The sequence below is a fragment of the Rhodnius prolixus genome, unplaced genomic scaffold, assembly GCF_049639745.1.
Source record: "Rhodnius prolixus isolate KJV_2025 unplaced genomic scaffold, Rpr scaffold_13, whole genome shotgun sequence".
NCBI classification, from domain to species: Eukaryota; Metazoa; Arthropoda; class Insecta; order Hemiptera; family Reduviidae; genus Rhodnius; species Rhodnius prolixus.
This window is the reverse complement of record NW_027411583.1, coordinates 1755035-1779972: the sequence shown is the minus strand read 5'-3', so window position 1 is coordinate 1779972 and position 24938 is coordinate 1755035. Positions and strand designations below refer to the sequence as shown.

Below are 24938 nucleotides of genomic sequence, written 5' to 3'. Positions count from 1 at the left end.
TTTGCCAGTTCTGCTTGAAGATGTTCCTCTACAACGTCGGCTAGATATGTATTTTCAACAAGATGGTTGCCCGGCACATAATGCGAGAGTTGTTCGAGGTTACCTGGACAGAAATTTCCATGAAAAGTGCTTAGGGACTCATTGTCCGATCCAATGGCCACCTCGATCTCCGGACTTAACTCCAATGGACTATTTTTTGTGGGGATATCTAAAAAATAAAGTGTACAGTATCCTTAATTCCGTGGCTTCAGTCGATGATCTGAAACGTCGAATAACTCTAGCCTGACTAGATCTTGACTTCGCCACCGTAAGTCCTGCTACAAACAAAGCGTGGGAAGACCAGAGTTTTGGCTTGCCTATCCGTTGATTGTGCCCAGTTTGAACAGATTCTTTAAAAAAAATAACGTAATTTTGACAGTAAACTGAAATTTGTTTTCATATTTTAAATTATCATAACTTTTGAAAGGCCTAACCGATTTCCAAAATTTTTTTTTTGTTTTTTTTCAGGAGCTCAGATACTATAAAAATATGCAACAAAAAATTATAACGTTCCATTTGAAAAAACAAAGTTGGATGCTGTATCTCGAGATACAGGGGTTTAAAAAAATGGGTCAATCATTGAAAATAAACTAGACTAAAAATGATTAAATACGTGTTTTTTATTTTTTCGAAATTTCCCGCCGTTTAAAAAAAAAGTGGGTGGAGCATATAACTCTGCTCACCCTGTATATATACCTTAAAATGTTAAATAAAGTTTATTCTATTCTAGTGGTTGTTGGAATTGAAATTCATTCCAAAATCTAAAAGTGCAACATAGTAGCGTAGCAACAACTCTTGGAAAAGAGTAGAAATCTGACTTAAGCAATAACTTTCCCGTTTTAGAAACAGTAACCCAGTTTTATTAAGTAAAAAAGTTATCACTAAATTTCGAGTAATAATTGAATCGAAAATAGTAAATATTCTGAAATAGTTGAACAATATTTAGCAAGATAAAAAGTTAATTATAAAAAATCGACTCACCAAAAACCGGAAAAGAAGAAGGCAGCAAATGGTACTTACCTGTAACAAAATTTAACTATTAAGTCGCCATTGCAATAAATAAATAAACAAAAAGATCTTACATAAATTTTACATTATTTTAGATTCAATAAAAAACGGAAAATCATAAAATGAATATTGTTTTACTTAACATAACAACCGATAATAACAATATTACGATACTACTTAGTTGTAATCATAACAATGCAAAAAATCGTTAAAATATGTGACTTCTACGCCTTAAAAATCTTCAAAGTGATTAATCATGCAGTATTAACCAACGCTGGAACGCTTTGATGGTTTCGCGTGTTTTGTAAACGGTTAATTCCACCAAACTTTCATCTAAACAGCAATATCCGATGGGCCAACATTTGAAAGCTCTAGAGAGAAAGAGACGGGAAAGCAGATTAACCTGAACTCCTTGTGGTACACCAATATAGCACAGCAGTAGGTAATAACATTGCCTACCCACTAATTAAAGGTAATAGTTACGACAAAAATAAATTCATTTAATTATAGGGATTAAGCTATCCTTATATTTTGTTTCATTAAGAGCACGTGTATTATTTAAGAAAATAACATTCTAATATCCGATTTTATAAAACAGTTATCCTATTTAAAAAGAACTGTTCTTTCTAAAGGAAGAAAAAGGGTTTACAGACTTCAATTGGAAAGGGGGAATGTAACAAAATACTGGGTTGAGCAATGAAGCATACCTTCGCCTACACACTACCTACTGTAAAGCCCCTTTGCCACTGGTTACACAGCCTCCAAGATACTATAGTTAATATCAACAGGAAGATATGTAATTAAGGCTGGCTGTTTGAAAAGAGAGATATCATGTTGGTAAATGAGGCTCTGCTGCAGAGTTACGCCCTCTCCAAGATGTACTCTGAACTAAATACATCTCACTCATAAACACATTGCATTTTCGGAGTACGTACAACTTTTTCTTTCTTTTTTTTATGGTTTACTGAAATTTAGAACTGCAATAATTGTTGCAAAAAGTAAATATGGTGCATGTTGACACAATGTCAGGGTTATTTGAGCGGCTGAGGCACTCATTGATGTCACTCTATTATCGTGTACACTTATTATAATGCTTAAAAGATTAGAGCAAAGATCGCAAGGGTGCCTTCCCTTCAATCTTCTTGGAGGATTACCTGGTAAAGTGGAAGAAGATAGGTGCTCAATTGGAGGGTTAGGATGAGCTGCTGTAGAGGAATGAAATTTTAAAAAATGAGTTTTCCGTCCGATCTTTCCCGAAAAGGAATTTTAAGGACATTGTGGCTGATAAGGTTAGAAATATAGAACGGAGCTGTAAAATCTGGGATGCTTAGTGAGTTGGAATGTTTAGTCGATCCCCATACTTCGATGCAGTATGACCAAATAGGTTGAGTCATTGGGTCAAATAGGTCATTGTTATTTAGGATGAGTTTCGATCGTTTATCAAGAAGTCTTGCTAGAATTTTATAGCATAGATTAGTTTCTTGCCTTTTCAGTCTATTACGCGTATCCCATAATAACTTTAAACTCATTAAATATTCCTTCTAAAACCATAAAATAAATTCTTAACAAATCTAGAAATCAAGACAAGAAATACTAGCTTTGCATTCATGCTGATTTGTCTATTTTGAGATTTCGTCCAAAATATTCGTTTTGGTGCCCTAATGAAAACATTAACCTGGTCTTTACAAACTTTAGCGTCGGTAGTAAATAAATATAATTATACAACCCGTCGAATCACTTAAATTAACGATTAGACGATAAAGTACACTAATGTCTATCAATAAGAAAGTCTATTAACTGCATGTCTTTAAAATTTAACTCTAAAAATGTCAAACAAAAGCAAATGAAACAAATGTAAATTGATACAGTAACACTAATAAAGCAATTACACAGAGAAATTTGAATGCGTCAACTTGCTGAATATATTCTTACAACAGATATATAAATTTAAATAATTTATTATAATTCCCAGATAGATTTATTCTTCGATCGGCTAGTAATAAGACTAGTAGTCTAAAAGTAATTACTTTTTCTTTTCTTGTCTTTTTTTTGCAAAGAAATTAGACGTGTTTATTCAATTTCATGGCCACACAACTGGAACTTATTAAGACATTAAAAGTTAATTATGATAGAACAGAGATATGGATGAATATAATTTCAAGTTGGGATGAAGGAGGTTTTGTTTCTTAGCCAAAGTAGAATAGAAAGAAGAGAAATGGATGTAAGGAGAGAGAATGAGAAGAGAAACAATATACCAGATTGTAATGAAGTTGATACGTGTCAAGATACGGAGCGCAATTACGCTCACAATCCACGTACAGACACATGGATCGCTAACTGACACACGCACAAAACCTAACTTAGACTTCTATTCAAACCAAACACGTTTTATTGTTATTTACCAACATTATCTTCCTTTTATTAAAATAAAGTAAAAATTAATGTAACCTTCTACATTTTTATAAACTCTACTCTGCTGTTATAATGTTTTTATTTATTTGTTTATGTATCATACATATATTTCTATTATATATATATATATATAAATACAGGGAGAGAGAATTGTCTGCTGTTCTGGTAAATTATAACAGTCGGAGATAATAATTAAATACAGTAAGGAGGTTTTTTACGGTTATATTTTAAATTATCTACTTCTGTCTAAACAAATAACTAATTTTATTTACCTTTTTAATTAAGGCTCATTGTAAGAACTAATTAACAAGAACTGAGAGAAGCTTTCAGGGTTCCAATTAAAAAAAATTCTGATTTTTAAATTGGAATATTGGGGGGGGAGAATGTATAAACATTATTTTTGGAATTCATGATTTGAGGAAGGATCCAGCTGTACACGTTCTATAGCTGCGAAGGGCCCCTAGAATTAACCCGTGAAGATAGGAGTTGCCTTTGGACAGAAATATTTGGTAGGCTGAAATATTGGCATTGAATATCTAGATACTTTGCAGGTCTTAGATGAATTAAGGAGAGTATTGTGGAAATCCAGTGCAGATATAATAATTTTGTATTGACTGAGGTTAGAAATTCGGAGATAAGAATGACTATGAAAGTAGAGAAGGACATCCTCCAAAGAATTACGGAGAAATGGTTGGAGTGGCTCGGACATGTTTCAAGGATGGAAGGATTCCTAGACGGATCATGGAATGGGACCCAGAGAGAAGAAAGAGAAGAGGCAGGCCGAAGCTGTCATGGCTGAAGGTGGCTAAGGAGGATATGGCTGGATACGGCGTTTCGATAGAAGATGCGAAAAATAGAGAGATTTGGAGGAGAAAAATAAAAAATTAAACGAGTTTGGGCGAGGGAATATTCTCACTATGGGGAAAACCCTTAAAAAAAAAGAAAGAGTATTGACTGAGATTTGAGACTTGAGACTAGAATCTCAAGATCTTTGGAGAAATGGCTGTAAACGTTTTTCTAAAAAATGGGGCGATGGATTTAATTACGTATGTTGATAATCCCAGGCCTTGCAAATGGGTCTGGAATTTTAAGGCATTTTTCAGAGAAGAGAAAAATAAACTGCTGATCTAAGAGCGAAAAAGAGAGAACAAAGAACTGGCTACCCAATTCAGAGAATGTAACATAGTTCTCTTCAATAAAGATGGTCGACTTAAACGGACAAGGAATGGCGTTTGAAAAAAGTTGATGCTATCTCACAGATAAAGAGAGCGCCGAATTAGCCACAGCGGGTTGAGGTAGATAGGAGCTCTTTTTTTTTTTTTGGACCTTCGAAAACAGTTAATTATTTGAGAACTTGAAGATGCAGCTTTGAAGAAGAAGAAGAAGAAGAAGAAGTTTCTCGACGACACGAACATAGAGGAAGTTCAACAATTGTTGTCAAGCAGAAAAAGAAGAATTATTCTCTAATAATACTATTTGGCGTAATGTCAGTTTCACAAATAAATGTCTCCCAAAAAACCCTGCCGAAAAAATAAATTACCAAAGAGTGAACACATTTTTATTTATAACTTCACGAGACACCGGGTTGCAGTTTACAGTAACTTATTTCTTTCCTCGGTCATAAATTAGAATATAATTAATATACGTACGTAAAAAATACTAAAGAGCTGTTCAAAAAAATTATGAATTATGCGAAAGATTGTGTGAGGATATTGTGCAAAGGGCGACCCACATATAATACAGAAGTCGTAATTCAAAAATTAAATTTAAAAGGTTGAATAGAGCAATAAATAGTTGGGAGTGTAGAGCCCTATTCTGTTCAGGAAATAGTTCACATAATTTATGAAACAAAATTGGCGTGAAATATTTTAAAAAAATGGAGAAAAATTAAATGTTCGGACGATTTAATGTGATGAACATGTTTGGAAACATGAAGAAACAGGTGTTCTATCTGACGTAGAAGTTCTGTGACTTAGAAAGATAAACAGCCCTTCTAGATGTGTGGGGATAGTTTTGGGTTTTTTTTATCTTGTTTATTGTAAACAGGATGAAGGTATTGCAACTGGGACAATGAAATGAGAAATTTTTGGGTAGCATAAAACGGGAATCTCGAATGGAAAACGCAATTATATCAAACAAGACTTAAAATAATTGCTACTTTTCCCTTTTAACATTTAAACAAAATTCTTTCAACAATAAGGGCCTCAGGGAGAGACCCCCTCTATTCCTCATCTAAGCGAAAAAGATCTTTCTTTTAAAATCTCTTGAAAACTTCGAGAAAATTTGGGTAAAGAGATAGCGACAGGATGTGAAACGATTAGAATAAAGATCAAAACAGCTTCCGCAAGGTTGTTGGTCCGATTTGTGGGCTGTGAATCTAAGCTGTGGGGCTAAAGTAAAAAAAAACAAACAATATTTTTGCTTTAGGCTGGTTAATTAATCTTTAAAATGGATTTTAAGAAGTACACAGGAGCTTTGGATGTTTAGGGTTTCATATCTGCCCTGCAGAGAAACCTTTATCTTTAAACTCTGCAGAATAGTTTCTCTAATTGTCCCCAACTGTCGTCCAAAATATCCGTTAATGATTCCATCTAATTTTCTAATTTTTAATTAAAAAATTAAGAATAAAGTTCTTGGGAATCTTCAATCAATTACCACACCAATATTTCCAAAACATATGAAAACCCAAAAAATTAAAAAGTACTTTATTAGATTAAAGACAACCTCCTGGTCAAAGACCATCGGGGGAGACGGTCATCTCATACATTAAATAGATTAAACAAAAAAAATTATATATACAGGGTGAACCAGTAAGTATTTTCCATAGGCCTACTGTGTGTAGTACATCTAAAGTGGAGTTCAATGACGTATTGGCCAACTTCATATTTTCCACTGTTCTTGAGTGACTTTTTTTTTTAAATCATTACTTTTTTGCAATAAAAATGTTATTACTCAGAAAGTTTTAGTCCGAATTCGATTCTGATGTCACGGTTAGAAAGACAGATAAATTTTCTAAAAATTGATACCATTTCGAAGCATAAGTTATTCTACAAACAGCCTCAATCTTCCTTCGGATGCTGGAAAAATAAAAGTAATCGAAATTTTTAAGAAAACTCATTAGGCTCTTATGTGATCATTATCAGACCTAGGTGCTGGCACTTTTTATAAAAGTTTCCTTGTCTAATGGGCTTCCAAACGGTATATCATTTTCCAGGATTCCTTTTATCTTCGTATGAGAAATTACGTTTGTTTTACAAGAAAACGTGTTCACGAGCACTCAACAGTGTTAGTTTATCAAGTTGGTTTAATTCATTGAAAACTCTTTTAGATGGACCAGTAGTCAACTTTTAAAGTAGATTGTCTTTAAAATAAGGAAGTCAAAGGTCACAAATTGCACTTTAAAAAGTAAAAAATATATTAATTAATTAATTAATAAAAATAAATAAGAAAAAACTAAAATAAATAACCATCCGCTTGAATTTTAGCTACTAAATTTTTAATACACTTTGTCGTAATTTTGGGTCAATCTTACAGTAACTGATAACCGAATTCCAGCCATAATCCCCATTTAAATATTTTATTACATCATTTTTCGGCAGTATCTCTTTATTAAAACACTTTAAACTGATTTCATTTAATGTGGAACAGACAACTATGAAATGGAAAGAGTCTTCTGTTTGAGACAAGTTACACAACGTACAGAGTGAGCTATGTTCGCTATGTTGATAGACTTTAAAGTTTAAACTCAACAAAAGTACTTTATACTAAGTTACATTTTACTTCGTTCGTTGCGATTACATTATTATTTTGGTAGAGACAAAAAATTTTATTCTATAAAAATTAAGCATGCCAGCCAAGAAACTTGATGTAGTGTGAAAACTGGCAGAATCACGAGCGAATTAATAAATTATCTGAACATCTGAAGTGAAATTAACTTTAAAAAAGTGTTGGTATGAGTAGCTAAAGGCCCCCGGTGCACATGTATTTTGGGGCTGAGTTTATGAAAAATTGGAGCCATCTAATATGCTCACAATCTGCACAGCCACTGGACCCACACTTTATTAATGATCTCTCCCCCCTCCAAATTGCCAAGCCACGGCCAAATACTATTACATTTTTTATACACATCTGACAGTTGTTTTAAGAGATGTTTAGCTTATGTTACACTAACGAGAGTTTAAATACTGGACTGGAATTAAATACAAATATTAACACTGTGTGATTTTTTAAATGAAGGCCTATTAACGAAAGGAAGTAATCTGACCAATGAACACACTCTCTTTTAGCACAATTAATGAGATTTTTAGAACATCTTATTGGCTCACCGAAGAAGGAAAGCGAGTTTTCCACAAAATGAGTCTAGTTCCGGTGATATTTAAACAAAAACAAGATCCCCCTTTAAATATAAATATTAACAAAATGTCTAATCAACGTTGTTATCAACCCACGTCTTGTTGTTCGGCTAGCTGTCCAGCCAACAGATGGCCCCCAGATTCTCTTCCAGTGATATTTTAATTTATGTCTAATGAAAATCACATGTCAAACAGGGAGAACATGTCGCTTGTGTTTGGACAATCTTTGTGATGTTATTTTTTTGTGTTTGCATTTGTGTTCACTTATATTCTTTCCAGTTATTTTTTTTTGTATTCTTTCATTGAATTAACATAATCTTTTTTTTTATTTATTTTAAAGCAACTCTAGATTTATTTACATTCAACTAAAACAAGTTCAACTTTATTCAAACATTCCACTTTATTTTTACAGAGCTTTTTATAAATAACCGCAATAAACATGGTCACACACCTTTTTGTGCACTTTACTTTTGCACAGGAATAGATTCTATAATTTTTTAAACAATCACATTTTTAAAATTTCATAACCTTTATCTAAATTTTCAGTGAATACCAAATTGAAACCTTCAACTGATTAAATTTAAATTAACTTATGATTAATGCAAAAACCACCGTTAATTAAAACAATGAAAAGACTAAGTCCATTTCAGGGTAATTTACTTTCCTACAACTTAAGTCTGGTTACGAGTATCGCTAAAACGCAAACAGGTAAAGATTATTTTAAAGAAAATCGAAAAGGAATCATTCCTCCCCCCCAAAAAAAAATCGATTCAAAGCATTTTCTGAGGGAAAATCAGACGTCATTCTAAAGAATCATTTAGGTAACATTTGTAATACTACCACTTATGTTTTATATTGTTAAGATTAAATTTTACGCTAAAATTCCGTATATGTAAAAGATAATTCTACCAGAAGTATTATTTTAATAAGTGAATGGATGGTCCACTTTTCTCAAATTTTCATCAAAATGGCGAAGTTTTTCTAAACTTTGCAGCATTTATTTATAAAAAACAAAGCACTAAACTATTGTTCAAGGATTTTTTTTTAAATTTATTTTAGAGGGGGGAGGATTCCGAGATAGAGGGACATGAGGTACATTTCGATTAGTTGTGTAATTCAATAAGGGATATCAACAGTTTTTCTGTAGGGTAAAGTCGGGTGAGATGGCCAATCGAGAGAGATGGCCAACAGCCGAAATTTAACCGAAATGTCGTCCGACGGCGCTGCGTGACCTCTAGTGCTGCACGAGAAACGAGACCGAGACATGATATATATCTCGTCGAGAAATCTCGGTCTCGTCTCGGTTTTTCAAATATTAATTTTTAGCTACAAAATTATAAAATTGTGTTCTTTATTAATAAATAATCCTTACGGGTATTGAATTAATTATTAAAAGATACGATTTTATTATATATGTCCAATATTACTACACCTATTTGACTTCGAATTACATAAGTAAAGTAAGCAAAGTAAAGTAATCGACTATTTTTTCAGGCGGGGTTTTACGTCCAACTACCAATTAGGTGTCGCGGACGGAGGCGACTAGCAAACATACTTTATTGTAAATTTCTCATATTAACCATTAAATAAAATCTAAGGCCTAAGACCGGGAATCGAACCCAGTACCACAATACAATTAGCTTCGCAGGTCTCGCACCGCTCGGTTACCATGGCGGCCCCCTTCGAATTACCTAATTTTTACATAAATTCACTAAATTTCACTATTCATATCATTCATTCATTCAATTTCATAAATTTCACTATTAATAATCTAATACTTTGAACTTTGATATTATTTGAATTATATTTTAGAATTTTGGAATTAGTGAATTTGAAAAAAAAGACTATCTATGCACCTAAAAAATATTGCCACAAATTTTCGTTTTTAAGATACACTTTGCCCAAACATTGATACAAAAAAGAGCTTTTACTGAGTCAGAAGTTAGAGAAGATCTTCTATTAGTCATTATCATCGCAGCTTGCGAAAATAATCTTACCGATGGCACTGAAGTTGCACAGATACTAAAAATATCTTTCGCCATTCTAGACAAATTTTTGAAGGAATTCTCAAGTGTTTTCCACCATTCTAAAATGTCAACGTCTACTGGTGCTTGGTCTAATTTGGTGTAATTATTTCTGTCTTCCATTCTTCGGTGATATTTGCTGATTTTTGAGCAAATAGTGCAAAAATATTGATGCAGTCGTCGTCGTCGTCAAAAGTTGAATCACCAGATTCTTTATCTTCACCAACAGCCATAACTAATGGAGCGGGGAGTTTGTTGGGAGGTGTATTTTTTATTTCACGAATCGACTTGTTATAGCAGGCAGATATGTTATTTGGGTCTTTCATTTGGCGCGTTTTTAACATCTTTTTGAAATTATATAAAGATATATAACAGTAATAGTAATATATGATGCATTGAAGTGTAAGTAGTTGTCTTCTTTTACACACATTTTCATTACCAATATATAAATTAAAATAATTATTAAAAAATAATAACATTTTTTGAAAAGATTATTAATAGCAAACCACTTTTAATACTTAAACAAAAATTCAAAAAACCGAGACCGAGATATCTCGACGAGACCGAGACCGAGACCGAGACTTGAGCGACCGAGACCGAGATCGAGACTGCATAAAGTCTCGCCTCGTCTCGGTCTCGTGCAGCACTAGTGACCTCTCAAGTGATAAACCTTCATGTCTGACCACAGTGAGTTCATTTTGGTCTGCGTCAAATGGTTATTAATTAACTCCATACATACATTAACTACATATCAGTACATTTATTTTTTAATTTTTTTTTGGAGCTCTTAGCAACTCCTTTTATTTCTTGGAGTAAGGATTCAGGTAATACTGTGTTTATCCAACCCTCAAAAAGTGAAAAACAAACGGTTTAATAATGTACTTTGCCAAAAAATTGCCAGCTAATTCAGTAAATTTTAGGATTAGTGAGTATTACCTTCTTATTTTAAAATTTTATGAAGCAGAGAAAATATTAAAAAGCATAATAAATACATTTAAACGAAATAAACTTAAAAATTGTAAAAAGAAAATAAGAAAATCGCCACCATTATAACGAACCGGACAGCAGAGAAATTATACATGAAATTGGTCTCTTTATAAACAGTCTTTATACTTTTTTTCTTCTTTTTTACTTATTTCTGGTTTTTAACAATTCTTTTTTTTAAAACCAAAACTAGGAGAGAAGGGGGGGCGCATAAAAACCGTCAACAAGTTCAAAGAAGGTCGCACGGCCGATCAGTACACAATAGAAGCTGGCCGAGCAAAAGGCACTTGAAGACGTGTCGTCCTGCGGAACCAATCAGCTTCCCTTCTATTTTCGTAGTCTACAGATTCGTTTAACAATGGCTCCATAGAGTAAACTACTAGATAAGTATAAAATATTGTACTTACAAAGAGAGATACTATATTGAGAATGATGTTTATAGTAAACTTTATGAACGTGGAAAGGAAATGCTAATGAATTTGAACGACTAACAGGGGGCAGCAGTTTCGAAATCGTGCAAGCCATTATCATTCTTGAGTTAAGGAAGTACCGAATTTGTATTTCTTGCTAGGAACGAATGGTTTCCACAATCTTAATCAATGTACCAATGTTGGAGCCAATTACATGGCGATTGAAGGCCTTAAAATGAATTGTAAACCCACGAATCCATTAGTTGGATTTTTTCTGTGTGCTGTAAAATTAACAATATTGGGGGGTACGAAAATTTGAAATTAAATTCACAATAAGTTGTATTTTCATTTATTATTATTATTTTTTTTAAATTTCTGTTGCCTTAATTAAAGAGACAATTTTTTTCAATTTCGTTATAAGTTGAAATGGTGGTTGTAAAAATCTGATACCACTTTATTATCTACTGTAAGGTGGCTAGCGCCGGGATAACAGGAAGTTATATTAATATCAAGGAAGCACTTTCTTGTAGAAGCATGAAACTACCCGCATAATGTCTACCATAAAACTCTTTTAAAAAATTATTTTCTTCGTAACTTAAAAATAAAAAATAATAGAATCTATCAGCTTCATAATAGATTTCTAGCCATCATCAGATGGGGATTAACCAATTTCGTATAGAGATTTCAATTTCAACTAAATGTTGCCCGCTCACACTTAACGTCTATCTTACGTGTTATTCAAGTTTGTCTTTGTTTTTCACAGTGAAAGTGTTATCACTGGTTATTGAATTGATATAAAATTATGTTAACATTTTTATGGTTCAAATTTATGGCGTACTAGTCCTTTTGCGTAAAAATTCGGAGTCTGAGGAAAAATAAATAAATATATAAAACGTAAGCACCTCGAGAATTTATAGACACAGGAAGTCGTTGTGTTTCTAAAAATGTCTCTGAATGTGAGTCTTCAATGTCAGACTTAGCATACTTTGAAGATACGATATATTTTGACTTTTCTATTGTGATCAAAGAGGTTTACTTATAATCTAGAAAAAGGTTGTTTTTTTTTTTGAAAAAGTGAACAGTAAGACTTGGTTCAAACCAATAACATCCTGCCCGAATCACTGTTAACCGTTAACGGAAATCTCTAAATCGTAAAAGGCCAAAGGATCGTAAAAGGAATCACGAGGGTATGGCGTGCCAGCTTCTGTACACGCAGAAGTTTATTCACAAATCAACAGATTTTGTAAAGAAAAAGAAATTAACTAATAAATGTGTAGCGTTAGAAAGAACGACCACAGTTTTAATTCTCTTAACCATTATAAATATATTATTAACCATTAAATAAAATCCAAAGCAGTGACCAGGGGAAATCGAACCTACTAAACCAACAATACATCTCAGCTTTGCGGGTCTAGCCTATCTAACCGCTCGGCTATCTTAGCACCTAAATGAAATTCACAGTTCACAGCGCACATATTTTTTAGCCAAAGTCCAATCCTAGCCAATAAATAAATAGAAATCCAAATTATATCCGACAGATGTTCTATTTAAGATTTAATCACGCTCCAAGTCTTCCAAATTGAAAACAATCTTAAACAATACCCTTAATTATATCCATCTATAATGGATAAATAAATGCGAGACACAATCTCGAGATCTCTCTCTTTAGTAGCCATCTTTTGGACGTCATTTCCTTTGTAAGAAGCAAGACATATGATTAAAGAAATTGAGTTCCGCCTAATTTTCTTCATCTTATATTTATACAAAATACTGATAAAAAAAAAATAAATGAATGAATTCTAATTTTAGATTAAGAAGTAACATTAATTGATAATCAAATTGTGACAGACAGGTGGTTAGTGTTCACAATTTTAAGAAAATTATTATTTAAAAATAAATAATAATATAAGGAACAAAATTAAATTAATAATTTAGGCGTTCCTTGCTCAATTTAAAGCTAGTTTATGAAAAATCCATGTTATCCTGGAATATTTAGCTCATTTAAAACAAATATTTCCTAAATAAAAGTATTTTTAACGCAAATCATGCTTTCAGATATTTTTTTAAATAATTTTCAAGGTTAAAAAATAATTACATGTCACGTTGGCAACAGTGGCAAATTTTACAAAATTTATTCAACAATAATTGTTCCAAACAAATTAATTACTTCCGGGCAAATTGTATTAAAAAGCTCTTGATTTGCATCCTAACTTTTACATTCTCCTAATTTACTATTTTAATCAAGAGTAATCGTTGAAATTAACTCATAGATTGGGAGTAAGAATACTAAGTTTGACGCTGATTTAGGTTTTAGTGTTTGGGAATGAATTATAAGGAGACAAATTATTATTATTAATTTTTTTTTTTTTTTTTTTTTTCTATCGCGGTTTGCAGAATTAATCCATCGATGGCGAAAAACGCAGTGATAGATAATAAAAAAAAAATGAATTTCCACTAAGAAGTGCGATCAAAAGAAGTATATATGAAAAAATAACAATGTTCTAGCTGGACGAGATGCCAAAAAACAGGTCCTGTAGGCAAAAATTCTGTATAAAAATGCTAAAAGTCGACGGAAAAACCCTACATTCAAAGGAAACTGCCAATTAGTATCTTCATTTTTTACATTAGATTGCCGGAAGTAATGAAATAGCGGAATGTTGCGAATACCATTATCAGAAATTAAAAAATATATCGTTCTTTTGCGTACCATGAGCTCCAAATATTAAAAACCAAAACGATTCAATTGAAAAACTATAGAAAACTTGAAAATTATTTCTGCTTATTGCTTTAATTAAAATTAATTTAATATGGTAAAAGGCGAAAGATCTATTCGATATGAAGAGAGACCACAATTAAGAAAACAAAAATCTCTTGTTCATCTTTAATATTATTATTTCAAAATTACTTTGTCTCCGAAATTTATTCGAAGTATCACTACATCGTTCGGCGGAAATGCGCGGCTATAGAGCTTTACAATTACCAATCTTTTTGCTATAGAACTTTACAATTACTAATTTTTTGAATGACAAAATTACTAACAAAGAAGTTCTTTCCCACCAATCTAGCGTCCAGCAAATTATCTATTCGGTTCCATATTCATGAAAATCGGTTCGCGCGTTTAGGCGCTACGTTGTTTACAAAAAAGGTAACAACAAGAAGAAGAAGAACAACAAGAACAAGAACAAGAACAAGAACATTTTCTGAAAATGCCGTTTTTGCTCATTTTCAGCAACGTATTTCTCAAAATCTATTTAATCTATGTTGTTGCAAAAAAATTACAGTTGTAAAGGAGGATTTGCCCTATATTTTAAAGAAAATTTGGGAATTTTATCTTTTATAGAAAAAGAGAAAAAAATTGTCAAAGTTGGGTGTTTTTCAACGTTACGCTTTTTCGTGCAGTTTTTGACGATCAACCCTTATACAACTGTCCTACCGGACAGTTTTAATTAATTCAGTATTTATTTCAATTTAAGTGTTAGACATTCAGCGTTTATAACATTTTCTTTATTTGCATGGAGATACAATGTATCTGTTACAAAGGAGTGTTCAAGTTTATGTTCCATATTAATTAAATATTTTTATGCAAATTAAATTGTAAATCCTTACTAATTTTAATTGAAGAAATTTAAAAATAAAAAATGAAAATAAAAATTAATATTATGTAATGTTTTTTGAGTTAGGATACAAATAATTTTTTTTAAATATCGAATTTTCTTGAAAGTAACGAGAGCTTAAAATAGGAGATAAGTTTTGAAACTCAATTGATCCAAAAATTACATTAATTTTTAAGAAAAAACGCTTAAAGAATTCAAATTATTAATTAAATTCTGTAGAGTTATTTTTATGTGCGCGCGCGCAAAGTATTCCAGAATAAATTGAAATTGTAAAGATTTTATAAGTCACACTTTTGGAGAACTTTTAAGAAGACACAATCTCTGAGCACTTCCGGCTGCTGCAGGGGGCGGCAGAAGTTTCTTTTTTATTTTACTGCCGGCCTTCAAAGAAGTTTTCTATGGTTACAGACAAAAAAAAAATATGTCTATCATTGGGCCATTAAGCTTTAAGAAGCACCTAAAAAGAGAATATCTAAGGGGCCAGGCAGCTGGATTCGAACCCAGGGGCTGCATGAGTATCCAGTATTATATATTTGCAAAAAAAAAAAAAATTGGTACTAAGTTTATTATGTACATTCTTTTTTTGCCATTACCCAATTTATTTATTTATTATATCAGCAGCTGTCAGCTGCGCCTTCTGCAATCTAGGATGATCTAAGGCAAGTTTCTTTGAGTGAGAAAGACTAAAGACGGTGCCCGGTAGTCTTGAATGCCAGTGCCGACCAAATCCAGCAGACAACCACAGTAGTAATGTTGCTACTGCAGCATGGAAATACAGTCAACATTGTTCGTACAGCGAACTTTTTTATGGTACTTTTATTACTATTCTTTTCAATGCGAAAATCATAAAATTTAACCATTTAAGTGGCACTTCCGCTTGTCACATTTTCTCAAAATATCGAATTTTTCTTACATTTTTAATGCCTACAATATTCCAACAGGTGATTGGCCCGTTCTTTATTCTAAAATGAAACTTTAGATGGACGAGTAACCCTCATTTCTCCCGGAACTACCAAAAGAAGTATTTTCGTGAAAAATTCATATAGTAATGCGTCATATCCGGTGAGATAATTTTGCCCAAAGAGTTTATTTTACTAATTCCCTTGATGACACAGATTCAAAATATGTGATTTTTAATTATTTGCGATTTTCCTATTTTTTGAGTTATGCTATTCAAACGCAAAAATCCAAAAAAACAGTTTGGAAAAGATGAAAACAAAAACAGTTTTGAAGCTTAGACCTTATATCTAAAGATCTGCGAGATTGCAAAAGAAATGATTTTACGAATTAATTGAATAAAAACTATTTACCAACCAATAAAAATCTTGGCATAAGTTTTATAAATTTAGTTTTCTTCGGCCGTTAATCCGGTTTTTCATGAAAATATTTTTACAGAATAATTTTTGTGGTTTGCGCTAGTATTTAGGGTAAAATACTGAGATCTCGAAACTCTCAGGGCAATAAAAAGTGTTAATTAAAAGTTGAGAAACGTTTACTTTACTTTTAAAGGTGTTTTGTTCTCGAGTCAGTATTTTAGAATGTTTAAAACATATTAAATATATACAAAAAATGTATTTAAAAATAAATAAATAAATAAAATAGTGCTGTATCAAGTACTGACGGATGCGGATGATGAAAAGCGGTCGGCGAACTCGGATGGATGATGCGAGGCGCCGCCGGATCCCAGATATAACGTCCATCGTGAGTTCTCTGATCTACCGGCAATGGCGTGTGGAAGAACGGTGCGGCGAACTGCAAGGGTAGTCCCGCGCCAGTTGCCGGTGCAGTAACCAGATGGGGGTACACTTCTTTTTCAGGCATGCCCGTGCCGGACTATCCAATATTGTCTAACAGCATGCTCGGATTTTTATTTAACACTTGGGCCAGATCCTTTTTTTTTTTTAAATTATTTATTTATTTAAATTCTCAACTTTAATTTTGTTTTGGTCAATACAAAAATGAAATTCTTAAAAGCTGATTATTTTACTGAAAATTTGTGATATCCAGTACTTTACGACAATTTTGAAGGATTTCCCGACTATTTTTTTGTTCAGGGACGTCTATATTTCTCCGTAACACTCACTAAATATTATAATTAATAATATATAAATCACTCGCGTAAAGTTTAATCAATTTAAAAAAAAAATGAAACTGTTATCTTAAAAAAAAAAAATTTAAAATATTTTTAAAATAGATATTTCTTCTAGAATACAACTGGGTAGACGGTACCAGACTGCTAACATCTCACTTAGACCAACCATCCCCCCACCATTCACAGGTCTACACAGTCTACCCCTACTACACACCTGTTAACCAATCGTACAGCTTTACTAGGGACAACCGCCAATCAGCTAGCGAGGATTTAATCGTTTTTGACATGTAAACACTTCATCTGCATGCCGACTCTAGGGTCCAACTAAACAGCCTCCTCTTCTGCACTCTATCCACTCAGTGCCTCCGTCCAGGTCTAATTGATCTGTTAAGGCTCCACACTTTCAGCAACTTGGACATCCACAAATATTCCTGTCATATTAATGTTTATTTTCTCTCTCACTTTACCATCCCCTCTCTAATCCTGTATTTATATACCCGAAGATATATCCAAACTTCAGTATTACAGTATTTGATTCGTATTTGTAAATGTTAAATACAATTTATTTTGTGACAATACTTCGCTGTACTTTGTTTAAAGTGCGGAATCCATCTATTTATCTTCTTTGCTTGGCTCTAAAAGAAAAGCTTAACGTGAACACCGACAAGTTTCTTGAAACATCAATCCGAACTAAAATTAAGCAACTTCAATTCTTATCATGTTAACTTTAAAGGTACCATTTCCGAAAACATTGTAAAAGAAAATTTGGAATTTTATTTAAGGCGCGTCAACATCTGTGGTCATTGGCGCCCACAGCTTTTTTTGAATGCTTTCGGAACAGTGTTCTCTCGTTAAGGGCAAAAGTACTAGACATTAAGCTGTAAGAAACCTTTAGGAACAGAAAAATCTAAGGGACAGCTGCTGGGTTCGAATTTCGGGATCACAGTGTTGGAGTCCACTGAATTATAATTAATCATTATTAATATGTAATTATTCCTTAAATTAAACTGAAATAAAATATTCAGCCTAAATAACTCTCTCACATTAAGTATTTTTTATAGTATTAATACTAAATTTAGGACAGTTGTATAAGGGTTGATCGTCAAAAACTGCACGAAAAAGCGTAACGTTGAAAAACACCCAAGTTTGACAAGTTTTTTCTCTTTTTCTATTAAAAGATAAAATTCCCCAATTTTCTTTAAAATATAGTGAAAATCCTCCTTTATATCTGTAATTTTTTTGAGACAGCATAGATTAAATAGATTTCGAGAAATATGGTGCTGAAAATAGGCAAAAACGGCTTTTTCAAAAATTGGTCTTCTTGTTGTTACTTTTTTTGTAAACTGCGTAGCGCCTAAACGCGAGAACCGATTTTCATGAATGAGGTATCATTCGATTCGGAATTTTATGTAAATGTGCCTTTTAGGGGTCTCGACGCTGTACATTGAATGGGACAGGAGTTAGCCCCATGTATGTGACGTCCCCTCCAAAATTTTTATTATTACTAATAACTCAGTAAAACTTGACCCGATTGTGATGAAATTTGTCAGGATGAAAGGGACAGGAGTTCCTCTACGTAACATTAAAGCGACGTTCTGCTCTTACGCCTACTAAAGGGAATTTTGGCAATCATTTAAAATTATCGTTTCGTATACCTATTTTTAGAGGTTTCGTCGCTGTGTATCTTTATGAGAGGAGAATGCCCCATGCAGTTCAGGCCCTCTCCAAAATTTTTAACAAAGAGCAATTAGGAAACCCCGGAAATCTATTTAAAACTAGGGCACTTCCGGTTACCTGATCTTTTTTTATATAAAATATTCACGATACTGATGGCCGCGCAATAAAATATAGACAGGCGCTAAGCACAATACTACTATACGAACTATATAGAGAAGTGAAATGTAGGCGCCAAGGTATACGCGGCCCGCAACGCTAACATGTATTGCGGTACTGGGTTCGAGTACCTATCTGTAGATTGGACATTATTTAATGCGCTTTTAAAAGAACAATTTACCGTAAAAGTATGTTAGCTATACCCGGCTATGTACAAGATATTTCATCGGTTGTCTTGAATAATAGGTATTATTGGAGCTAATGGCCAACGCAGTCAACCCGCGAGCGCAAAAACCAGATGGAACCATTTTTAAGGAGATCTTAGAAGAATAAAAAAAAAGGTCAAAAGATCTCTGTGACTCAATTTAAAATTTTGTTGCAATCAGGGACGGGCATCAAAAAAGACATTGTTTGGTAGAATTGTAAGTCAGTGTTCGAATTTTCTTAGCGAAATTGGTAAGTCAATTGCATTGGCTATTCTGACTTTACCGATGACCTAAAACAGGAATTTAGCTCATAAAGTGCTGTAAAAACGATCGAAACCCGAATAAAATAGATTTAATTTAATAGAGCTAGTTCCAATATAAGACAGAGTTTTGTGTCTTTGATTTTATCCGTTGCAGACAAGCGAGGTAGTGCAAGACGGAAGCATAAGTAAAGTCGAAATCTCTACAGCCGTGATAGAAGATCAGCGATCTTATCCGTCAACGCAGAGGATCTAACCACATTTTTATGATTGTATCTGAGCCTTATCAAAACGCTATCTACCATTGTACAACCCCTATTTACCTTATTAAAGTCGTACGCCTGCCTTGATCTTGCTGCCGTCACCACATCAAAGAAAAGAAAAGCATTTATCAAATCCTCAATCTGCCCGTCCATTACTTCCAACAAAAATTCCCAAACCCTTAATTTTTTTGTTTCCTCAGTTTATTGTCGTCAGCGTGGTAATATCCTCTCAGCCCCCTCTAAACACAGTCTTCAGTCTTCAGTCCCCCTTCTGTATTTCTTAGTAAGTCTCTTGAAATGTATAGAGTATGTTTAGTAGTGTGTACATTACTGCCGAAGGATGGTAGGGTGCAATTAGGTTGGTTTATTGACAGTAATCCGGGAGTAACAAGCCCCCTATTCCTATTTGCCCTCTGTGTACAGTAAAGTGCAATACTAAAGGGCAGAGAGAGATGCATAGAGCAGTTTAGTGATGTTAGTGCTTTGGTTTTTGTCCCTTTTTGCGGCCTACACACTCACGCAAAAAAGAAAAAGAGTCACTTAGGGTTGTATGCACCCTTGTGCCACTACCTATATGCGGAACAACCTCACCCTTTTCTTCTCAGTCTAAGAGCGTTTCAGGGTTCTGCTACCTGCCTTTTCCTGAATCGGTCATTTCGGCTTCACCGACCGGCATCTTCTTTCAAGTAGTTTTTATTACCACTATTTGTGTATTTACGGTATGCCGTTGAACAATAAAATTTTGTGGTATTTATTTATTTATATGTTACAAGTTTGTGTAAATAAACTTAGCTTTGCTAGAAATATAGATCCTTGGTATAAACCAGTAGCGCAGGGTAACAACATTTGGTAGATTTGTTTGCCAATTATTGATAATGGCCTTTATCTGGAGACAAACAACCTACAGGAACCCTTATACTTGATTAAAACGAATCGACTACAAAAAGGGATACAAAATGCTTAAAAGACTGCTTGACAAACACTCTAAATTAACGTTAACTAACAAAAGAAAAATGTACTATATAGTACATGCTTCTATAAGGACATACGGACACGATCTACGGACATATGGTACAGCCAAATGAACCAACCGAATACAAAACCTCCTATCCTGAAACTAGAGGATAGTAAATGCCCATTTCATCATCACCATCACTGAACTTACTTCTTCTTGAATGGCGCTACAACTCATGAAGAGTCTTGGCCTCCTCAAGACGTGCCCGCCAGGCGTCTCTTTCCTGCACAGCCGCCCTCCAGTTACGGAATCCAAGCAATGCCAAAGCATCTCTTGCCACACAGTCCTGCCATCGCGTTCTTGGTCTGCCTACCCTCCTGGGACCTTGTACGCTACCATCCATAATTTTTTTGGGTATTTCTTTCATCCCCCATCCTTGCCACGTGCCCTGCCCATCGCAGTCTTCCGAGTTTTACAATTTTGACGATATCCGGCTCCCGGTTTTTCCTGATCACCATCAATGTACAGACATAGATAAACCTTTTGCCATTTACTTAACCCAATCCCAGATTTTTATTTAAGGTGAACATTTGTAATTTAGAAAACGATCTCCAAAATAAATGGTTACGAAATATTTAGTATAAAAAAAAAGGCGAATAGCGGTACAAAATCCCTTACGGCAGGGGTCTTTACTGGGTTCTTCCCTGGAAGAGCAAGGGGTTCCGCAAAAGATCACCATTTGCACAACCAAAACTCACGTAAAATGGAAATCATACTTTTTGCCATATACTTAACCCAATCCTTAAAATGCGATTGATTTTTACTAATTTAAAGTAAAGGAATTTCTCATGAAGGAATGGGGTAGTGTAATGTCTTATTAGAATATTAGATTAGTATAAGATTTAAGGTCCAACAAAATATCCTTCAATCAATAGAGCTTAAACAGATAAAATGGTTGAGGCATTTGTTAAGGATGGGTGATGAGAGAATCCCAAAGGCAGTGTATGAGATGACGGTTGAGGGAAGAAGAAGAAGGGGATACTGGTGGGATACGGTTTGACGGAAGCCGATGCCGCGAATAAGGAGAAATGGAAGGATCGGCTCGGATAGTAGGTTGAGAGGGATCTACTACGTGTAGAAATAAAACCTCTTAATAAAAAATGATATTTAAGTAAAAATTACAATATTAATATAAATTGGATATAAAAAGGCAGTTGAGTGTGAAAAAAAAATATAAACAAATATTTTGTGGAGAAAATAAAATCTTGAAATTAGGTAAAAGACACTTGCTTCAGATACACCAATCAAGACGCATTAATTATTATAAAATTTAAAAGTTAATTATTCATAAAATGTATTCTAGAAAATAAATAAAATAAAACCTGATTCGCTACCTCACTATACAATTGTCTTATTAAGATGTGTGTATCAAGATTAATATGCAAGAATAATTTCGCGAATTTGAGTAGAAAAAAAAGCTTGGATAAACTATTTTATCTGCTACTTAAACATGAAGTCCCTTAAATCATGAGCTCGAAGGGTTTTCTAAAAGGGGTAAAAAGGTTGAAGACCCCTGCCTTTACGGCATTCACACGTCATAATGTGAAAGACATCGCCGTTTTCTAAGAACAACTTATTTAGGGTACAAAAACTGTAAAAAAATGAAAACATTCCTTTAGCTGGTGGCAAACTCAATGAATACACTAAAACATTCTACTGACAATGTACTGAAAACTTCGAGGAGAGAAGAAGATTTAAAAAAAAAAGAAAAGAAAAAAAACTTCCCAAATAAGATTAATGAGAGGCAAGAGTGAAGAAGGAACATGTTAAAGATATAAAATAATGTGGGAACCCATAAAACCTTTTTATGAACTATAATAAACCAAACATGGTTTGGTCTTACTTTTTTTAGCTGTTTTATATATGGAAATTTAAATGACAGTTTTATGATGAAAATGAAAAAAATTTACATAAAATTAGCATGCTAAAATATGAATAAAACATTTAGTTATAAGTTCTTGAATTTATCAAAATCGAAAAAAAAAGAATTTTCTACACAGTCCGGATAAAACTGACGCAATATCTTATTTTCTGTAAAAAAAAAAAAATAATAATAATTTTACTTCAATTGGATCCGTAAATGAGCATTATTGGCTAATTGTGAATGCAGCAAAACATTTAGCCAGCAAATCGCTACTACGAGGGTAGTTTGAAAAGTCCGTGCAAAGTCAGAGAGATAGCACCACTGGCGCGTATCGAGGTTATGTTTAGTTAGTAGCATTTCTTGGAAGAACACACACCAAGTTTCAGCCAGATCGGTCTATTTCTTTGTGTTTGGCATTCGTTTGAATCGAGGAAGTCGAGTGATTTTCAAAAAATGGACGAAAAAGAATTTCGTGTGTTGATTAAACACTACTTTATGAAAGGCAAAACGTCTAAGGAGACTAAAGAGAAGCTTGATAAACATTATGGTGACTCTGCACCTTCGATTAGAACAGTTTATAAGTGGTTTCAAAATTTTCGGAGTGGCCATATGGGCACAAGTGACCCTGAACGTTCTGGACGCCCTGTTGAGGTTACTACTCCAGAAATCATTGATAAAATCCATGATATGGTGATGGATGACAGAAGAGTGAAGGTGCGTGAGATTGCTAGTGCTGTGGGCATCTCGAATGAACGGGTACATAATATTTTGCATCAACATTTGGACATGACAAAGCTATCCGCAAGATGGGTGCCGCGATTGCTCATGCTTGACCAAAAACGAAATCGTGTGAAGTGTTGCAAGGACGGTTTGCAGCTGTTCCAGAAGAATCCGCAGGACTTTAAGCGTCGTTTCGTCACTGTGGATGAAACATGGATACATCACTACACTCCTGAGACCAAAGAACAATCTAAACAATGGGTTACCAAGGGGGAATCTGCGCCAAAAAAGGCGAAGACCGTTCCTTCGGCCGGAAAGATTATGGCGACTGTCTTTTGGGATTCGCAAGGAATAATCCTCATCGAATATCTGGAAAAGGGTAAAACTATTACAGGTGCATATTATTCATCGTTATTGGACCGTTTGAAAACCGAGCTGCAAGAAAAACGCCCACGATTGGCCCACAAAAAAGTCCTTTTCCATCACGACAACGCACCAGCTCACACCTCAGCAGTTGTGGTCGCAAAATTAATGGAAATAGGGTTCCAACTCGTTTCACATCCCCCCTATTCTCCAGACTTGGCTCCCTCGGACTACTATTTGTTCCCCAATATGAAGAAATGGCTGGCGGGAAAAAGATTTTATTCATACGAGGAGGTGATTGCAGAAACGAATGGCTATTTTTCAGACTTGGACAAATCCTATTATTCGGAAGGGATCAACAAACAGAGCAGCGTTGGACGAAGTGTATAAGCCTAAAAGGAGACTATGTTGAAAAATAAAAAAGGTTTACCCCCAAAAATTAAGTAGTTTTTATTTTTGCACGGACTTTTCAAACGACCCTCGTAATTCGGACTAAAAATTTGAAAGAGAAAACTTAGTGAAAAAAAGAAAAATAGTATATTACCAAGAAATAATGGTCCACGGAAAATCTTCTCCAGTTTCCGCAATTATAGAGAAGTGATTTACTAAATTACTTAAATGAATTCAATGATTTGCCGCGAGAGTTTCATTTTGTGACGATATGTTCAATTTTAAGTATTTCTAGTCCTCAAATACTAACATACTTTATGGTGCACTCTAGCATGATACTTTTTTTTCACTTTATTTGTATATTTACAACTGCAACAATTGTTGCATCAAGTAAATTTGATCTTATTGGTTCAGTTCACTTGTAATGTCATGGTTAGAGCAATCACCCAATCAATCACAGCAATAGATCTCTAGGCCACTTCCGCTACAAATGACGAGGAGGATTGTCGGGAAGGTGAGGAGAGGAGAGTTGTTGGACAAGAGGATTAGGATGGAGAGCTAGGAGGCTGTGAAAGTTGCAGTAGCGAGACTTTATTAGGTCAGTGACGAAAGGGATGTGAAGTTCAGTGTGAATGGTAAGGTTAGAAATGTAGAATGGAGCATTCAGGATTTTCCGTAGGATTTTTGACTGTAGTGTCTACAGGCGTTTGGAGTTAGAAGGTTTGGTTGAGCCCCACACTTCTGCTCCGTGTTGCATGATACTTGAATCTAAATTATTATCTTTAACACTATACCATGTGTTTTCTATAAACATTTTTGGTAAAGTTTATATCATATTTATTGATTTTGGAAACTATTGAAAAGAAAATAAATTATTGTTTTTGAATAGAATCTTGAGAGAAACAATTAATGAAACTTAAGGGAGCATTTAAAGTAATCGCTACAGAATAATAGAATACAGGTTTTTCTATTGTATTTCCGTCTCATTAATATTTAAACTAGACCCACTAATATTCAAAAGGGGATACTAGTCAATTATTTATATTCAATAAAACTCACAATATTTATCGAATTTATTGTCTTTATATA

General features: G+C 33.8%; 1 protein-coding gene across 2 annotated transcripts in view; it reads right to left on the bottom strand.

The window, feature by feature from the left end:
• The window catches only part of ci (transcriptional activator cubitus interruptus), a 230985-nt gene that overhangs the window by 105346 nt on the left and 100701 nt on the right, over positions 1 to 24938 (bottom strand). The window contains exon 1 of one of the 2 annotated variants that reach the window (XM_074115812.1): positions 16465 to 17086. The exons of the other annotated variant lie outside the window; for it this stretch is intronic. Within the exon in view, the coding sequence (XP_073971913.1) occupies positions 16465 to 16664 (200 nt within the window). The 5' untranslated portion in view covers positions 16665 to 17086. Of the gene's footprint in view, positions 1 to 16464; positions 17087 to 24938 lie in introns of those variants that run through there. 2 annotated transcript variants of the gene reach the window in all.